This window comes from Lynx rufus, unplaced genomic scaffold, assembly GCF_022079265.1.
Source record: "Lynx rufus isolate CCGP_SWC_20201006 ecotype Redwood Valley unplaced genomic scaffold, mLynRuf1.p SCAF_4, whole genome shotgun sequence".
NCBI lineage: Eukaryota > Metazoa > Chordata > Mammalia > Carnivora > Felidae > Lynx > Lynx rufus.
In genome coordinates this window covers 105,493,957-105,509,414 of record NW_025814856.1, presented here as the reverse complement: position 1 = coordinate 105,509,414, position 15,458 = coordinate 105,493,957, and the positions used below count along the sequence as shown (strand labels likewise).

General features: G+C 36.1%; 1 protein-coding gene across 1 annotated transcript in view; it reads left to right on the top strand.

The window, feature by feature from the left end:
• THSD7A (thrombospondin type 1 domain containing 7A) overlaps positions 1 to 15,458 on the top strand; it is a 434,259-nt gene that overhangs the window by 170,000 nt on the left and 248,801 nt on the right. Inside the window, exon 2 of the mRNA XM_047097264.1 lies at positions 8,049 to 8,880. Coding sequence (XP_046953220.1) covers positions 8,049 to 8,880 — 832 coding nt within the window. The remainder of the gene's footprint in view (positions 1 to 8,048; positions 8,881 to 15,458) is intronic.

Below are 15,458 nucleotides of genomic sequence, written 5' to 3'. Positions count from 1 at the left end.
CTGACCTGTGTACAATAGATGTTCGTTGTAGCATTCTCTATAATGTTGGGGAAAACACTTGGGGAAAAGATCTAAATATCTACAAATAGACTATGTTAGATAAATCATGGCAAATTGATACAACATAGTATGCAACCATGTGTAGATCTAATTGTACAACTATGAAGAGAAAACAGGATTAACTCTCCAGTGGTCCAGTCTGTGTGTGTGTATGTGTGTGTGTGTGTGTGTGTGTGTATGTGTGTGTGTGTGTGTGTGTGTGTGTGTGTATCTGAGGCCTCCCTCACATCTATTAAAATGGAATTCTTTTTATAACATACTGTTAAATAAAAATGCAGAATATAAAACAACTTATAGCAAGATCCCAAATTTATTTAAATATATTTTAATTGCCTAATAGGATGGCAGCAAATATATGACTAGTTGCCTTTAGTTCGTGGGATTTGTGAGGAATTTTGCTTCCTGTTAGCCTTGATTTCTTACTTTTCATATGCTGATTTGCTTGAGTAAAAACAAATAGAATTTTTAAAAATTCTGTGAATTGTGGATTTGAAAATAGGATATTGCACAGCATTTATGACATAGAATTCAGTATGTTACTAAGCTGCTTGTACACTTCTTGATCTTGGCAAACTAGGACATGCTGTTCCATAACCAAATCCAGGAGGGAAAATGCACTCTCTCATTTGAAGGATGCAAACACATTTAGTCAAACAAGAAACTAGCTCAGTTGAGAGTTTTATGGCAAACAAGGGCAGAAAGTAGTTTGCATAATTTTCTCATGCTTCTTTTATAGTGTTTATCTTTTATAAGGCTCTTTGGAACAGTTGCTGGCCACCTGTCAATAATGTATCCTTTTATAGACTCAAACTTTTATTGTTCTCATGCCCTTGACATACAATAAATAGTCTTGGAAGTAGTCAATATTGAATATGGTGGGCCAAATACTAATTTTAAATTTAGAAGGCCATCTTTTGTGGACTAAAATAGAGACTTTTGAATGACACAAAGAGAATAAACATGTTATAAAATCCTGTTTAGCAGGAATAAAAATAAATTAATTATTTTATGAACAATTTTGGGAAGTTAATTAACAATTATATTTGAAGAACCACTGTATGGAAAACTAAGCCAAGTAGCACTCCTTGAAATTTGTTTTTGGGAAATGTAATTCTGCAACAGTTACAAATAAATATATTTGTATTTTGAGTCTGTCGATTACATAAATATTTGGGGTGTGTAAATAGTTGCTTTAACTTCTTTTTAGTGACATTTCTCAATTTACATAAAATCTGTCAAGCTAAGTATTCTATGTATATTCATCGACCTAAATCCTAGAAAAGTATTGCATGATACTGAACGAGCACAATCCTACAAATCTGTATGTAGGAATACATTTCCATTCATAAAGAGATATTATCCAAGACCTTAAGCAGAAAGCTGGTTATCCTTTGTTTTTTTTCCGTTAGATTCCAAGTTCCCCCTATGTAATCATGAACAAGAACAATAAATGAAATAAGGAAATATTTCTGTTCTTGTTAAAAAGTGAACATCCCTACACACACACACACACACACACACACACACCACCTTTCCAACACTGCTACTTCCCATTCCTGGTAATATGAGCTATAAGGGTCCAGTTTAACATTTATGCAGACACATAGGAGGTAAATATCACATTCTCATATTGTACTTGGGAGAGGACTTCATATTTTGCTTGATAGAGTTTGCATATTGTGCTTCCCAATTGCACTTTCAAACATTTGTTTTTCTTGCAACATGGTAGCTAATTGGGCTCACAATTCTTAGCTGTCAAGAACAGTTTTAGATGTGGTCTCCTTTCTGTTCAGTGTGTGATTATTTTAAGACTGGAGGACAGAAGTAGACAGTCCTTCGTCGGGTGTACAATGGTAAAGATGTGGGTTTTTTTGAAGAGGTCTATTAATTGGACACACATGCAATACCCAAGGTGCAGTGAAAAGATAAGACAGCAGTCAAAGTCTGCAAAGCAAATGAGCTTTTTCAGGTTCAACTGTGGTAAAATTGCCACCTCTACTTTCACTGGTGCCTTCATGCATTTTATTTTACCTTACCTAGTGAGTATTTTTGTAGATCTCCATGGAATTTTCTGGGGATACCCTATCTCCTGGTTCTCAATGTAAATATACTTGGAATAAAATACACCCAAGAGTGTTGTCTGTGAATAGCTGGTTAATAGAATCTATGGTAATAGATTTTGGAAAGAAATTCAGTTGTATTGTATTTAGAATGTATGCCTTTAGTAGTTATCTAAACTTTAGAATTGCCTGCTCATTTTTACTGTATATGAAATAGTATAGAAATTTTCTTGAACTCGATTTCTTTCCTTCTCCTGGCACTGACATCAGTCATGTAAATGCTTTGAATATTATGGTCTGAAAACTTAATTCTCTCTTTTCTGAGCAAAACAGTTGAAATTCATACAAAAGCCAGACCTGAAAATTAAAACGTAATCAAACCAAATGTTGCAGAAGACCGGCAAATTCTCTACTGTAGGGGTCATAGAGTCAGTCTAATGCAATAGGCAAACAGTTATTCAATCAATTGATTGAAATTGTGTTAAACATAATGTGAGAAACACATATTCTGAGAATATGTCAAAAGGGAACTCTCTCTAATACAGTATTAGTAAACCATGAGTCATTTTCAAAATAACCATCATACACTTTTATTTTTGAATAAAGTTAGATGTAAGCCTGGAGTTGTAGCTATAACTTGGCTTGTAAGTTTAATATCTTTGTCATTTCTTTTCTAGGGTATTTTTAAAACTTAATAATTATCTACTGTTACATAGTTCTGCTTCATAACTTTGGAGGTTTTGGTTTTGGTAGGTGTATTTCCTTACTCAGCAATAACTAGCAGACTTGAAATCATTTCACACTTTGTATACTAAGATTTCTGTAATAAAATATTAGTTTTTATCAATTAAAATGCACCCATTAATAGTACCTAAACGTATATTAAAAGTCCAAATAAGTTCTAAATTTATAACTTTGCTATGAATTTTTTGTTTTTGTTTGTACTTTGAGGATAAAGGCCTCACTTCTTGTATTGTTGACTTTAGCTATTCTGACAAATATGAGGTGATACTGCACTGGAGTTGTGATTTGTATTTCCCTGATGATCAGTGATGTTGAGCATCTTCTCATGTCTGTTGGCCATCTGGATGTCTTCTTTAAGAAAATGTCCGTTCATGTCTTCTGCCAGTTTTTCGTTGGATTATTTTTGGGGGTGTTGAATTTGATAACTTTTTTATAGATTTTGCATACTGTTTATTAGATATACCATTTGCAAATATCTTCTTCCATTCCATAGGTTGCATGTTAGTTTTGTTGATTGTTTCCTTCACTCTGCATAAGCTTTTTGTCTTCATGTAGACCCAATAGTTTATTTTTGCTTTTGTTTCCCTTGCCTCAGAAGGCACATCTAGAAAGAAGTTGCTATGGCCAATGACAAAGAAGTAACTGCCTGTGTTCTCCTCTAGTATTTGTATGGTTTCAGGTTTCACATTCAGGTCTTTCATCCATTTTGAATTTATTTTTGTGTATGGTGTAAGAATGTGGTCCAGTTTCATTCTTTCGATGTTGCTGTCCAGTTTTCCTGATGCTGTTTGTTGAAGATAGTCTTTTTCCCATTGGATATTCTTTCCTGCTTTGTTTAATATCAACTGACCATATAGTTGGGGTTTCACAACTGTATTTTCTTTTTTGTTTCATTGATCTATGTTTGTGTGTGTGTGTGTGTGTGTGTGTGCTGGCACCATACTGTTTTGATTGCTACAGCTTTGTAATACAGCTTGAAGCCTGGAATTTTGACACCTCTAGCTTTGCTTTGCTTTTTCTAGATTGCTCTGGCTATTTGGTATCCTTTTGTAATTACATATAAACTTGAGGTTGGTTCTAGCTGTGTGAAAAATGCTGGTGGTATTTTGACAGGGCTTGCGTTAAATGTGTAGATTCCTTTGGGTAGTAGAGACATTTTAACAGTTTGTTCTCCCAATCCATGAGCATCAAATGTCTTTCCATTATTTGTGTCATCTTCAGTTTCTTTCATCAATGTTTTATATTTTTCAGAGCACAGGTCTTTCACCTCTTGGGCTAGGTTGATTCCTGGGTATCTTACTGTTTTTGGTGCAATTGTAAATGGGATTGGTTCCTTAATTTCTCTTTCTGCTGCTTCATTATTGGTATATAGAAATGCAATAGATTTTTGTATGTTGATTTTGTATCCTACAACTGTTGAATTTGTGTATCACTTCTAGCAGTTTTTTGGTGGAGTTTTTTGCATTTTTTATATAGAGTATCATGTCATTTGCAAATAGGGAAAATTTCACTTTGTCCTTGCTGATTTGGATGCCTTTTATTTTTTTTAATTAAAAAAATTTTTTAAGTTTATTTATTTTTGAGTGAGAGAGAGAGAGAGACAGAGTGCAAGCAGGGGAGGGGCACAGGGAAGAGGGAGACATAGAATCTGAAGCAGACTCCAGGCTCTGAGCTGTCAGCACAGAGTCGGACACGGGGCTCGAACTCACAAGCTGTGAGATCATGACCTGAGCCAAAGTCAGGCGCTTAACCAACTGAGCCACCCAGGTGCTCCCCTTTTGCTTCTTTTTGATGTCTGATTGCTGTGGTTAAGACTTCTAGTACTATGTTAAATAACAGTGGTAAGATTGGGCATCACTGTCTTTTTCCTGACCATAGAGCAATACCTCTCAGTTTTTCCACACTGAGGATGACATTAACTCTGGGTATTTAATATATGGCCTTTATTATGTTGAGGTATGTTCTCTCTAACCATACTACAAGGATGTGGGGAAAGGGAGAACCCTCTTGCACTGCTGTTGGGAGTGCAAACTGTGCAACTACTTTGGAAAAGAGTATGAAAGTTTCTCAGGAAGTTAAAAATAGAACTACTCTATGATCCAGCAGTTGTACTACTAAGTATTTACCCAAAGAATACAAAAATACTAATTCAGAGGGATACATACTTCCTTATGTTTATAGCAGCATTATCTATAATAGCCAAATTATGGAAAGAGCCCAAATGTCTTATGAACGAATGAATGAATGAATGAATGAATGAATGATGAATGAATGGATGAATGAGGAAGATGAGTGAATAAGGAAGATGTGACACACACACACAGAATATTAGCCATATAAAAGAATAAAATCTTGCCATTTGCAATGACGTGGATGGAGCTAAAGAGTATTATACTAAGTGAAGCAACTCAGTAGGAAAAAGAGAAATACTATGTGATTTCATTCATATGTGAAATTTAAGAAACAAACAAGCACAGGGAAAAGAGAGATAAAGGCAAACCAAGAAGCACACTCTTAACTATAGAGAACAAACTAATAGTTACCAGAAGGAATGTTGGGGGGAGGGTGTGGTGATGGATTACATAGGTGATTAGGATTAAGGAGTGCCACTTGTGATAATGGCTGAGTGTTGTAAGTATTGAATCACTAAATTGCACACCTGAAACTAATATTACACTGTATACCTAAGTGGAATTTAAATTTAAACTTTAAAAAGAGACTAGCTTCTTAATAGTCCTAATCTGATTCATTAGTCTAATCTCATAATTAACATCAAAGATTGGAAAACAGTAAAATATCAAGGAATTTTGCTTAATTGCCTCTGGGATTTAGACTCTGGGTTATTTCAAGACACTTACACTTTGAAATTTATATGTGTATATATGGTTTGCTCCTAACTTGATGGTCCAACATAAATATACCTTTATACTCTTTGTTTAGAGTGGGAAATAGAGATTATTATTTTGTTTAAGCACAGTAGGAAAGAGGAAAAAATGCCAAAGATGTATGGAATTAAATCTAAATTTTTTTACATATCCCTGTGTTCCTTTGAAGAGCATCTAGGTTTAGATTCCCAAACTGTATATTTAGAAAATTTCTCAGAGGGGCGCCTGGGTGGCGCAGTCGGTTAAGCGTCCGACTTCAGCCAGGTCACGATCTCGCGGTCCGTGAGTTCGAGCCCCGCGTCGGGCTCTGGGCTGATGGCTCAGAGCCTGGAGCCTGTTTCCGATTCTGTGTCTCCCTCTCTCTCTGCCCCTCCCCCGTTCATGCTCTGTCTCTCTCTGTCTCAAAAATAAATAAACGTTGAAAAAAAAAATTTGAAAAAAAAAGAAAATTTCTCAGAGCATCAAGACACATGAATGTATAATTCCCTTTGACAAATTAAAAATAAAATTAAGATATCATCAGATATTGCATGATGACAGTTGTAGCAAACTCACTGACTTTCTTAGCTCATAAAGTTTTGACATCACTCTGGGAAGACTATTTCCCTAAATGTATTTTAAGTCCCTTATAACTCTACATGTGAACTTCATAAAGTAGTGAAATGGATATACCAAATATCCAATTCATAGTTTCATGCAATAATGATTAGAAAGGATATTGACTGAAAATACTGTCCTGTTTACAACTCCGTTATTCCATTTGTAATGAAGTTGGCATCATCAAATTGTAAACATGTTCCTAGTTAAACAAAATTAAATGTTTACACATAATGAACACATTCTTCTTATTGCATTCTTTCTAGATTAATCATTTTGCATAGGAATATCTAAGTCTCAAGCTCTGAGATCTAGGCTAAATCATAAAACTATAAGTCAGGACAAGAATCTGAAATCCAGCATAATTTTTTTTTATTCATTCAAGATGTGAACTTGGAAAATCACTTCCCCTTCTTGTCACCTGTTTTTCTCATCAGTGGAGTGAATCTGTTGGCTTCGTTTCATGGTTTTCACTTTCCAGCAGAAGTCTCATGTCTGACAAAATCTTATGCATAATATCAGCATATGTATAAATAAATAATAATAACGGAGCTTTTCTTATTGAACAACAATGATGCAGAAGGGCAGTGGAGTTTGGCTGGGGACCCTAGAGCCCAATCCTTTATGCTGGTCCTCACCTTCTGATACCACCTGTTGAAGATGACTCTAGGCTATGCCAAATAATCCCTCAAATTCCATGGACCATATTTTGAAAATCATGCAATTATATATGATCATTTTGTTTCTGTAAGATTCCAAAATAACTCTCAATTTCACAAATTGAGACGTCTCTCAAAGCACTGGAATTCCTTTTGTAATTAAAAAAATGTGCAAATAAGAAGGTTTCAGTTTATGCTAAGAAGGATTCTAAGCTAAAAAGCTCACACTTCATCCTAAAGCCACTGACTTAAGTGTTCCATAAAACAGCTATATAATCCCCAATAGTTTCTATTTAGGCAACAAATAAATTGATTAAAACTCCCAAAAACCCTTTAACATACAGAAAGTCATAAGAGTTCTTTAGTTAAATTTTAATTCTCCTGCCCATCTTTATCCTTCACTGGGGAGATGAGAAAAAATTAATTTGGAGGGGAATAAATTTAAAGGCAGTATGTGCTTAAATGAAAATTTGTCACTTCCCAGCTTTGGTTACCAGAAAGTTAACACTTCTGTCAGTACACGCATATATACCCGCTAGACTCTTGTAGTCACAGTATGTGCAGAATTAGAAAATGAGAAAGAGGAGAATACGTTCTACAAAATCCTTAACTGCTCTGGAAAAGAGAAGCCTGTAGGAGCTGAAGTTGTTCACAAGGGGCCACCTTCCTTGCCTGTTACTGACGTGGATTTGATAGTTACAAGGCGAGGAGTAATGTTTGCACTGTGACTAATTCCTGATGTCCTTTACGAGCAAGGGTCCTCCACCTAAAATTAAGGAAATGAAGAAAAGCAATCCTAATAATCCCAAAAGGACCCGAAATGAACGTGTCCCAGAAGTTACCGTATATAGACTCTGTGACATACTTCTCCCTTTGCAAAACTACTGAGTGCAGATCATTACTTTCCAGCAGTCATGTGCAGAGACCTACTTTATAACACTTCAGGGAGACTTAACGTACTAGATCTTGACATGTCTTTCTGGAAAGTGAAATAATTTACAGTTTTCTTCCAGTGGCACTGTTAACTCTTGTATCATTTTCAGGTCCATGGGGCCGATGCATGGGAGATGAATGTGGCCCAGGAGGCATTCAAACCCGGGCTGTGTGGTGTGCTCATGTGGAAGGCTGGACAACGTTACACACAAACTGTAAACAGGCCGAGAGACCCAGTAATCAACAAAACTGTTTCAAAGTGTGTGACTGGCACAAGGAGTTGTATGACTGGAGGCTGGGACCGTGGAATCACTGTCAGCCTGTGATTTCCAAAAGCCTGGAGAAACCCCTTGAGTGCGTTAAGGGGGAGGAAGGCATTCAGGTGAGAGAGATAACATGCATCCAGAAAGAGAAAGACATTCCGGCAGAGGATATCATTTGTGAGTACTTTGAGCCCAAACCTCTTCTGGAACAGGCCTGTCTCATCCCCTGCCAGCAAGACTGCATCGTGTCTGAGTTTTCTGCCTGGTCAGAATGCTCCAAGACGTGTGGCAGTGGGCTCCAGCACCGGACACGGCATGTGGTAGCGCCACCCCAGTTTGGAGGCTCCGGCTGCCCGAACTTGACAGAGTTTCAGGTGTGCCAGTCCAGCCCATGTGAGGATGAAGAGACCATGTACAGCTTGCACGTGGGGCCCTGGAGCTCGTGCTCAATGCCTCACTCCAGACAAGTAAGACAGGCAAGGAGACGTGGGAAGAATAAAGAACGGGAAAAGGACCGAGGAAAAGGAGTGAAGGATCCAGAAGCCCGTGAACTTATTAAGAAGAAAAGAAACAGGAACAGACAGAACCGACAAGAGAACAAATATTGGGACATCCAGATTGGATATCAGACCAGAGAGGTTACGTGTACTAACAAGACGGGGAAGGCTGCCGATTTGAGGTAACATTTTATAACCGTTAACTGTGTGTGTCTCACTGTCCAAGCCATGGGCTAGAAAGTACTTAAGACTCTGCTGTACTAAGTCCTGAGATTCATATGTATACAACCTAGAATGAGCTACGCTCAAGCATAAGATTTTCTACTTAAGGCATTTGAGCTTTTGTGGGTTTCCTGACATTATTTCTGTTTTACTCATGGTTAGGCCCTGTACTACTAGAGTGAGTTGAAACTTTGCTGTCCAAAAGCCATAGCATCAGTTAGTCTCCGTGAGATGACACTACTTCTCTAAGTCAGTAGAACTGTTTCCGCCTCCAGTGGGGGAACAAGAAACTTACCCAGTAGCTGGAGTTTGGGGATTTTGAATTCAGATACTTACTTTAGTGAGAGAAAAGCATACTTGTAATCTCTCCAAGTTCATAGCATTTTTAGAATTACCCTATAAACAAAATCTAAATAGCAACCCAGGGAGCTATACCTAAGAATAATTCTCTTTCACATTTTATAAAATGGAATAAATCTCTCCAGAGGGGGAAAAAAAAAGGAAGGACCAGAAAAAATTAAGTAGATGGTATTTAATCATGAGTAGTTTAGAAAACATGTAATTAATTGGCTGCATGTTCTAGACAGAAATTATTTGTCAAATTATCTCTGGGTAAATAATGACTGTATTATGAAGGACTTTCTCATGTGTGATTTACTTGTTGTGAAAATATTCATTGAGGATTATTCATTGAGGATTATCTAAAGGATATGATGTTCTCTGGATATTCTAAATTTTGCTCTTGGATAAGCCAGACCATCTGGGAGTGTCTTATCTGGATCATTTGCATAATTGCTTTTTCTGAACTATTTATGCAGTTATGACTTGGACTAAACGGAGTGAAATTATGGTAGCATCACTCAGAATTTTATATCATATTTATTGTAGAAATGACATTGAAAGTGTCATCTCCTCCATCACACAGTCTGTTCTCTTGATTAAAAACACATAAGATAAATTTCACAGAAGTCTCAACCCATGTGCTGCTGGCGAGCAGCTCAATGGCTTTCCTCGTGGCCCTGGAAATCTTATACCAGATCACATGTGCCTGTTTGCTTTGGCTCCTGGGAACATGAATAGGACTGTGCGGCAGGCACGTTGCTTACTACCATAACCCGCTGGCTTCGTCTTTTTCTCACCCCCATTATTTTCCTTCCTTCATTGCTACCTAGTGATTTTGCTATCTGTGGATTTTGAAAGCTGGTTTTAAAGCCTTTTTAGTGCAGGATATAGTTTAAATAAATGAGTAAACAAATGAACACTTGACTTATCTAGACAGTAGTTTCTCTATAGCGTTCCTTTGGTCACCATTTTTAGGATATGTCCAGTCCTTCCCCTGTTTGTACTTAGACAGTTGTATTTTCTCTCAGCCACACCAGTAATCTTTCTTTTCTTCATCTCGTGGTATTGGTCCTGACTTGGTCGGTCTTGGTCTCGTTAATGGTTGCTTGACATCTTGCCTTGATCCTCCAGGTTCCTACAACTCCTTACATGTGTGTGTCTGTATATGTGTTCACTTCTGATGCTATATCATGGTTTCAGTTCAATCCCTGTTTTATTCTTTTCTGACTATTCTTATCCTAGTGATTTCCTGATCTCTTTTCCTGAAGTATTATAGTTATGTTAGTTACTTGGCCCGCACTAAGTAATTAAATGAGCCTCCAAGGCAACTTGAGGTGTCTCCTGCTGTCACTGAGTTAACCTGCTGTAGACATTTAATTTAATGTTGACCAGTCAATTAAAAGTATAATTAGGAAAGTACCTACCATTGCATAGAGCCCAATATTCCCATTTAGTTGTTTGAAATAAGCAAACACATTTAAAAATCTATAGATCATTTGTCAGATGCTTAGATTCTATTAGAAATAGCCTATCTAACAACAAAATGGCAATTACCTATATGTATGTTATAACTTATTAGGCCATATATTAAGCTTTACATTAAATTGGTTATTAATGTCTCTTGCATTTAAGAATTATATATAAGAATATATATGAATAAATATATATGATTAAGAAAGTTAAAGTCTCAGGGAAGAAGGGACAAAAATCAGGTATTTTGACCTATGTTTTGCTCAAACTTTCCACCACATCAGTGAAGCTAATGAAATAAAGAGTAAATGGTCAATGCCAACAATTCTGCTTAATTGTAACAGAATTACTGCTAGAACTTGCAAGTTGAAGATGATAGATCTGCCCTACTTTTTGCTTTCGAACAGACTGATATCAATAAGAATGAAAAAAACAAATGAAAGTCTATTATTTCATGACAATAGGAAACAGTCACAGTCTCAAGTCACAAATGATTTAGAGATTTAGAGAATGTGATAAAATTAACTAACTGAAGGAAGACACTTAGAAGGGTGTTCTGTCTTTGCAACTTCTGTGAACACTCAAAATTTCTGAGTAGCCTGAACTTTGTGAGGGCTAAGCTAATGACACCTCATCACTATGGCATGGTCTGAGTTAAGAGAAAGGGCTGCTGGAACATCTTTGAGTTTGTTTGAAAACAGAATGGCATAATAGGCAAGGCTGAATAAGAAGTTCACTATGCCATTATTGCCAAGAAAGGACTACCAGTTTGATGGACTGATGGACTAAAGGTTGGTGGCCAGTGGACAAGAATTCTAAATCACTACACACATACCAGGACACAAGGAGCTTCCCTATGAACTAGTTAGTGAGTTTCAGCCAAGCTTAAGTATAGTACTGCCCCAAGCCTAGAGTTGATACGAAAGTAAGGGCAAACATTTCTCCAAGAAACTAAAAATAGTAAAGGAAATATGATGTTTCCAAACCAAAAACAGAAAGAAGAGTTAAGAATATCGAATAAGCTTAACTCATGAATTGAATGAATGATTTGGCAGAGCTCAAATGGAAGGGAATTGGAAAACAGGAAGTAGAATTAACATTAGAAGAACTAAAAATGGAAAAATATCTTGTGAAGAAGAGGCAGTGATAGAACAGTTTAAGACCATATAACTGAACTGTAATTTTAAAAAATGATGGTTATGGAAACAAGCAAGGGAGATCCCTATATGAAACTCTGGTGTTCCTGAAGGTAGGACCACGAGAAGAATTAGAATAGGAAAAAACAAAAACCAAACACCAAATATAACAGGAAAAAAACCACAAAGATACTGTAGAAGACATTCCTGAATTTAATCCATAGATTGAAATTGCACATGGGTAATAATTCTTCTAGAAGAGGTTGAAATAACATCCTCATGGGAGAACTGGTATAGAATAAAGAAAAAGAGATATCAGACTCTCAGCCAGCATAATACTCAAATTCTGAAACACTAGAAGTATTTCTGTTGTAGTAGAAAACAAGAAAGGATAGCACATTAACTTCAGTCTTAGTTAACGTTGATCTGTAAGTACTAGTTAATGTAGTTGAAAAGAGAAAGAAGTAAAAATTGGAAAGCAGATGGAAAAATTAAGATTTTCCCCCCCAGAGATTATGAATGTGCCCTGAAAAACTCAAGAGAATCAATTAAAAATATAAAAATAAAGTAACTCTTTGGGGGGGGTTGATTGACACACAAAAAAAATATAAAAACAATCAACATATTTCCTAAATACACATAACTATTAAACATGATGATGGAAACAAAAGATTAAAATATTCCACTTACAAAAATTAAAAAGACAGAAATAAATCTGTGGATAAACCTAACTATAAAAGTTCTACACAGGACACCAGACTTGGAAGCATAAAAAAGATGTGTGCCTATCCAGAACACTTACTAAATATACCAATGGTCCCCACATTTTTACTTTAAAACTTATAAGGGAAAAATAAGCATTACAAGACAGGCCAAGAAAATTTTTAAAAAATAAAAGTAGAGAGAAAAAACTAATGTCCCCAAATAGTTACATGTATTTTATTCTATGAAAATAATAACAACAAATTTATGTAAGTGCATGAATAGATCAAACAGAAAAGAGTCTAGAAAGAAGATCTCCAAAACCCTATAAAACATTGCCTTTGGTGGGAAATTAATTAGTTTGTTTTGTTTGGGGGGCTGGTGCTTAACCATGTAAATGAATAAGAAGAATTAAAAAGAAAAAGAAGAATAATTATATGCCTTTGATACTCATTATACCAAAACAAAGCCCAGGTATTTTCAGTACTTAAAAATTTTTCTTTATAATGCTAGAAGAAAGGGTAAAAATTTTAAAGGAAAAGGAGGATATTTTAGGTCACAGAATGCAGAGATCATGCAAGGAAATATTCCATTAGATTTTTAAAAAAGAGAAAATTTTGCTCAAGGAAAGTATTAATGAAGTTAAAACCCAGGTAGCAAACTGAGAAAATATATTTGAACATTTACTTGGCAAAGAACTAATTTTCTTAATACTTAAAGAACTCATTAAGGGTAAAAACCTAATTGAAAATGAACTGAAAATTAAGAGACTGAAAAGACAAGTTACAGACTGGTAGAAAATATTTTTGGAAGGCTTTGCTGATAAAGGACTGTTACCAAGAACATACAAAGAACTCTTAAAACTCAACAATAAGAGGGGCGCCTGGGTGGCGCAGTCGGTTAAGCGTCCGACTTCAGCCAGGTCACGATCTCGCGGTCCGTGAGTTCGAGCCCCGTGTCAGGCTATGGGCTGATGGCTCAGAGCCTGGAGCCTGTTTCCGATTCTGTGTCTCCCTCTCTCTCTGCCCCTCCCCCGTTCATGCTCTGTCTCTGTCCCAAAAATAAATAAATGTTGAAAAAAAAAATTAAAAAGAAAACAAATAACCTTATTCAAAAATAGGCCATAGACCTTCCCACCTCACCAAAGAAGATATACAAATGGAAAAGAAGCATATAAAAAGATATATCATAGTAGATAAAGGAAATACACATTAAAACAACACAGAAATACTACTCGACACTTATTAAAATGCCCAAAATCCAGAACACTGGCAACACCAGGAGCTGGTGAAAATGTGACCATTGCTGGTAGGAATGCAAAATGGTTACAGTCATTTTTCAAGACAGCCTGCCAGTTTCTTATAACACTAAACATACTCTTTACCATATGATCTAGCAATTGTGCTCATTGGTATTTACCCAAAGGAACGGAAAACTTATATCCACACAGAAATCTACAGAGAGATGTTTATATAACAACTTTATTCACAGTTGCCAAAACATGAAGGCAACCAAGATGTCCTTGAGAAGATGAATGGATAAAAAAGCTGTAACACATTCAGACAATGGAATATTATTCAGTGTTAAAAAGAAAGGAACTATGCATCCATGAAGAGACATGGAAGAAACTAAATGCATAATTACCAAATGAAAGAAAAGGCTATATTCCGTGTGAATCCAACTATGTGACACTATGGAAAAGGCAAAACTGTGGAGACCATGAAAAGAGCAGCCGTGTTTCCAGGGTTAGGTGAGAGGGAGAGATGAACAGAGGGAGCACAAAGGATTTTTAGGGCAATGAAACTATTCTGTATGATAGATATATGCCATTATACTTTTGCCCAAACCCATAAAATGTAGAACACCAAAGGTTAACTGCAGTGTAAACTATGGATTTTGAGTGATTATTATGTATTAATGTAAGTTCCATTCTAGTGAGTGACGTTGATAATGGGGGAGGCTATCCATCTATGAGGGCAGGGGGTTTATTTTTACTTTGCACTTAAGAGTACTTAAGAGTACTTTGCACTCAATTTTGCTGTGAACCTGTAACTGTTCTAAAACTTAAAATCAGCAAAGGACAGGATCAGGGCACAGAAAATGTGCTAATCCTCAGTCATCATTAAGAAATTAAAAAAATTAAATCCCATTTTCACCTCTCAGATTAGTAAATGAAATGTTCCATAGTATGTCAGGGATCACTAAGACAGCCTCTTGTTTTGGTAATTCACTAGAAGGACTCACAGGATTCAGCATATAGTTAAATTTATGTCTGAGATTCATCACAGTGAAAGGATACAAACCAAAATCATAAAAATGGGCATGGGGAGAAGTCTGGAGGAAACTCTCTATACAGTTCTATTGGAAATATTGAGCTTCCAGAGTCTTCTCCCTATGGAAATTAACAGCCTACACTAATTCCTCCAGCAAAGAGTTGCAGCAAAATTGTGTAAGGCATTATCTGCTAGGGAAGTTTATTAGAGACTCAGTGTCCCAAATTTTTATTGGATCATGTAGGCACCCTCTGCCTAGCATATAGGAAAGCCAAATGTTCTCCATAAAGCACATTGTTTATATGAACAAAGTAAGCATAGTGAACAACTTGGTCATTTATCACAATTTTCTCATTTACAGAAAAAAATTTTTAGCAGTGTAAAGAACTGTTTACCAGTTCAGTTTCCATATACCTACCAAGAGCCAACCCTGCAAGCAAGTCTTTTTAAGGATAGAAGTCTGAGACTTGATATTTTATTAATAATCATATTTAACATTAAGGAATTGGGGAAATTAGACATTCTTGGTGGGGACAAAAATTGGTGCAACCTTTTTGAAAAATACTTTTGCAGTATGTATCAAAATTTAAAAAGGACACTACCTTTGTCAGTGAT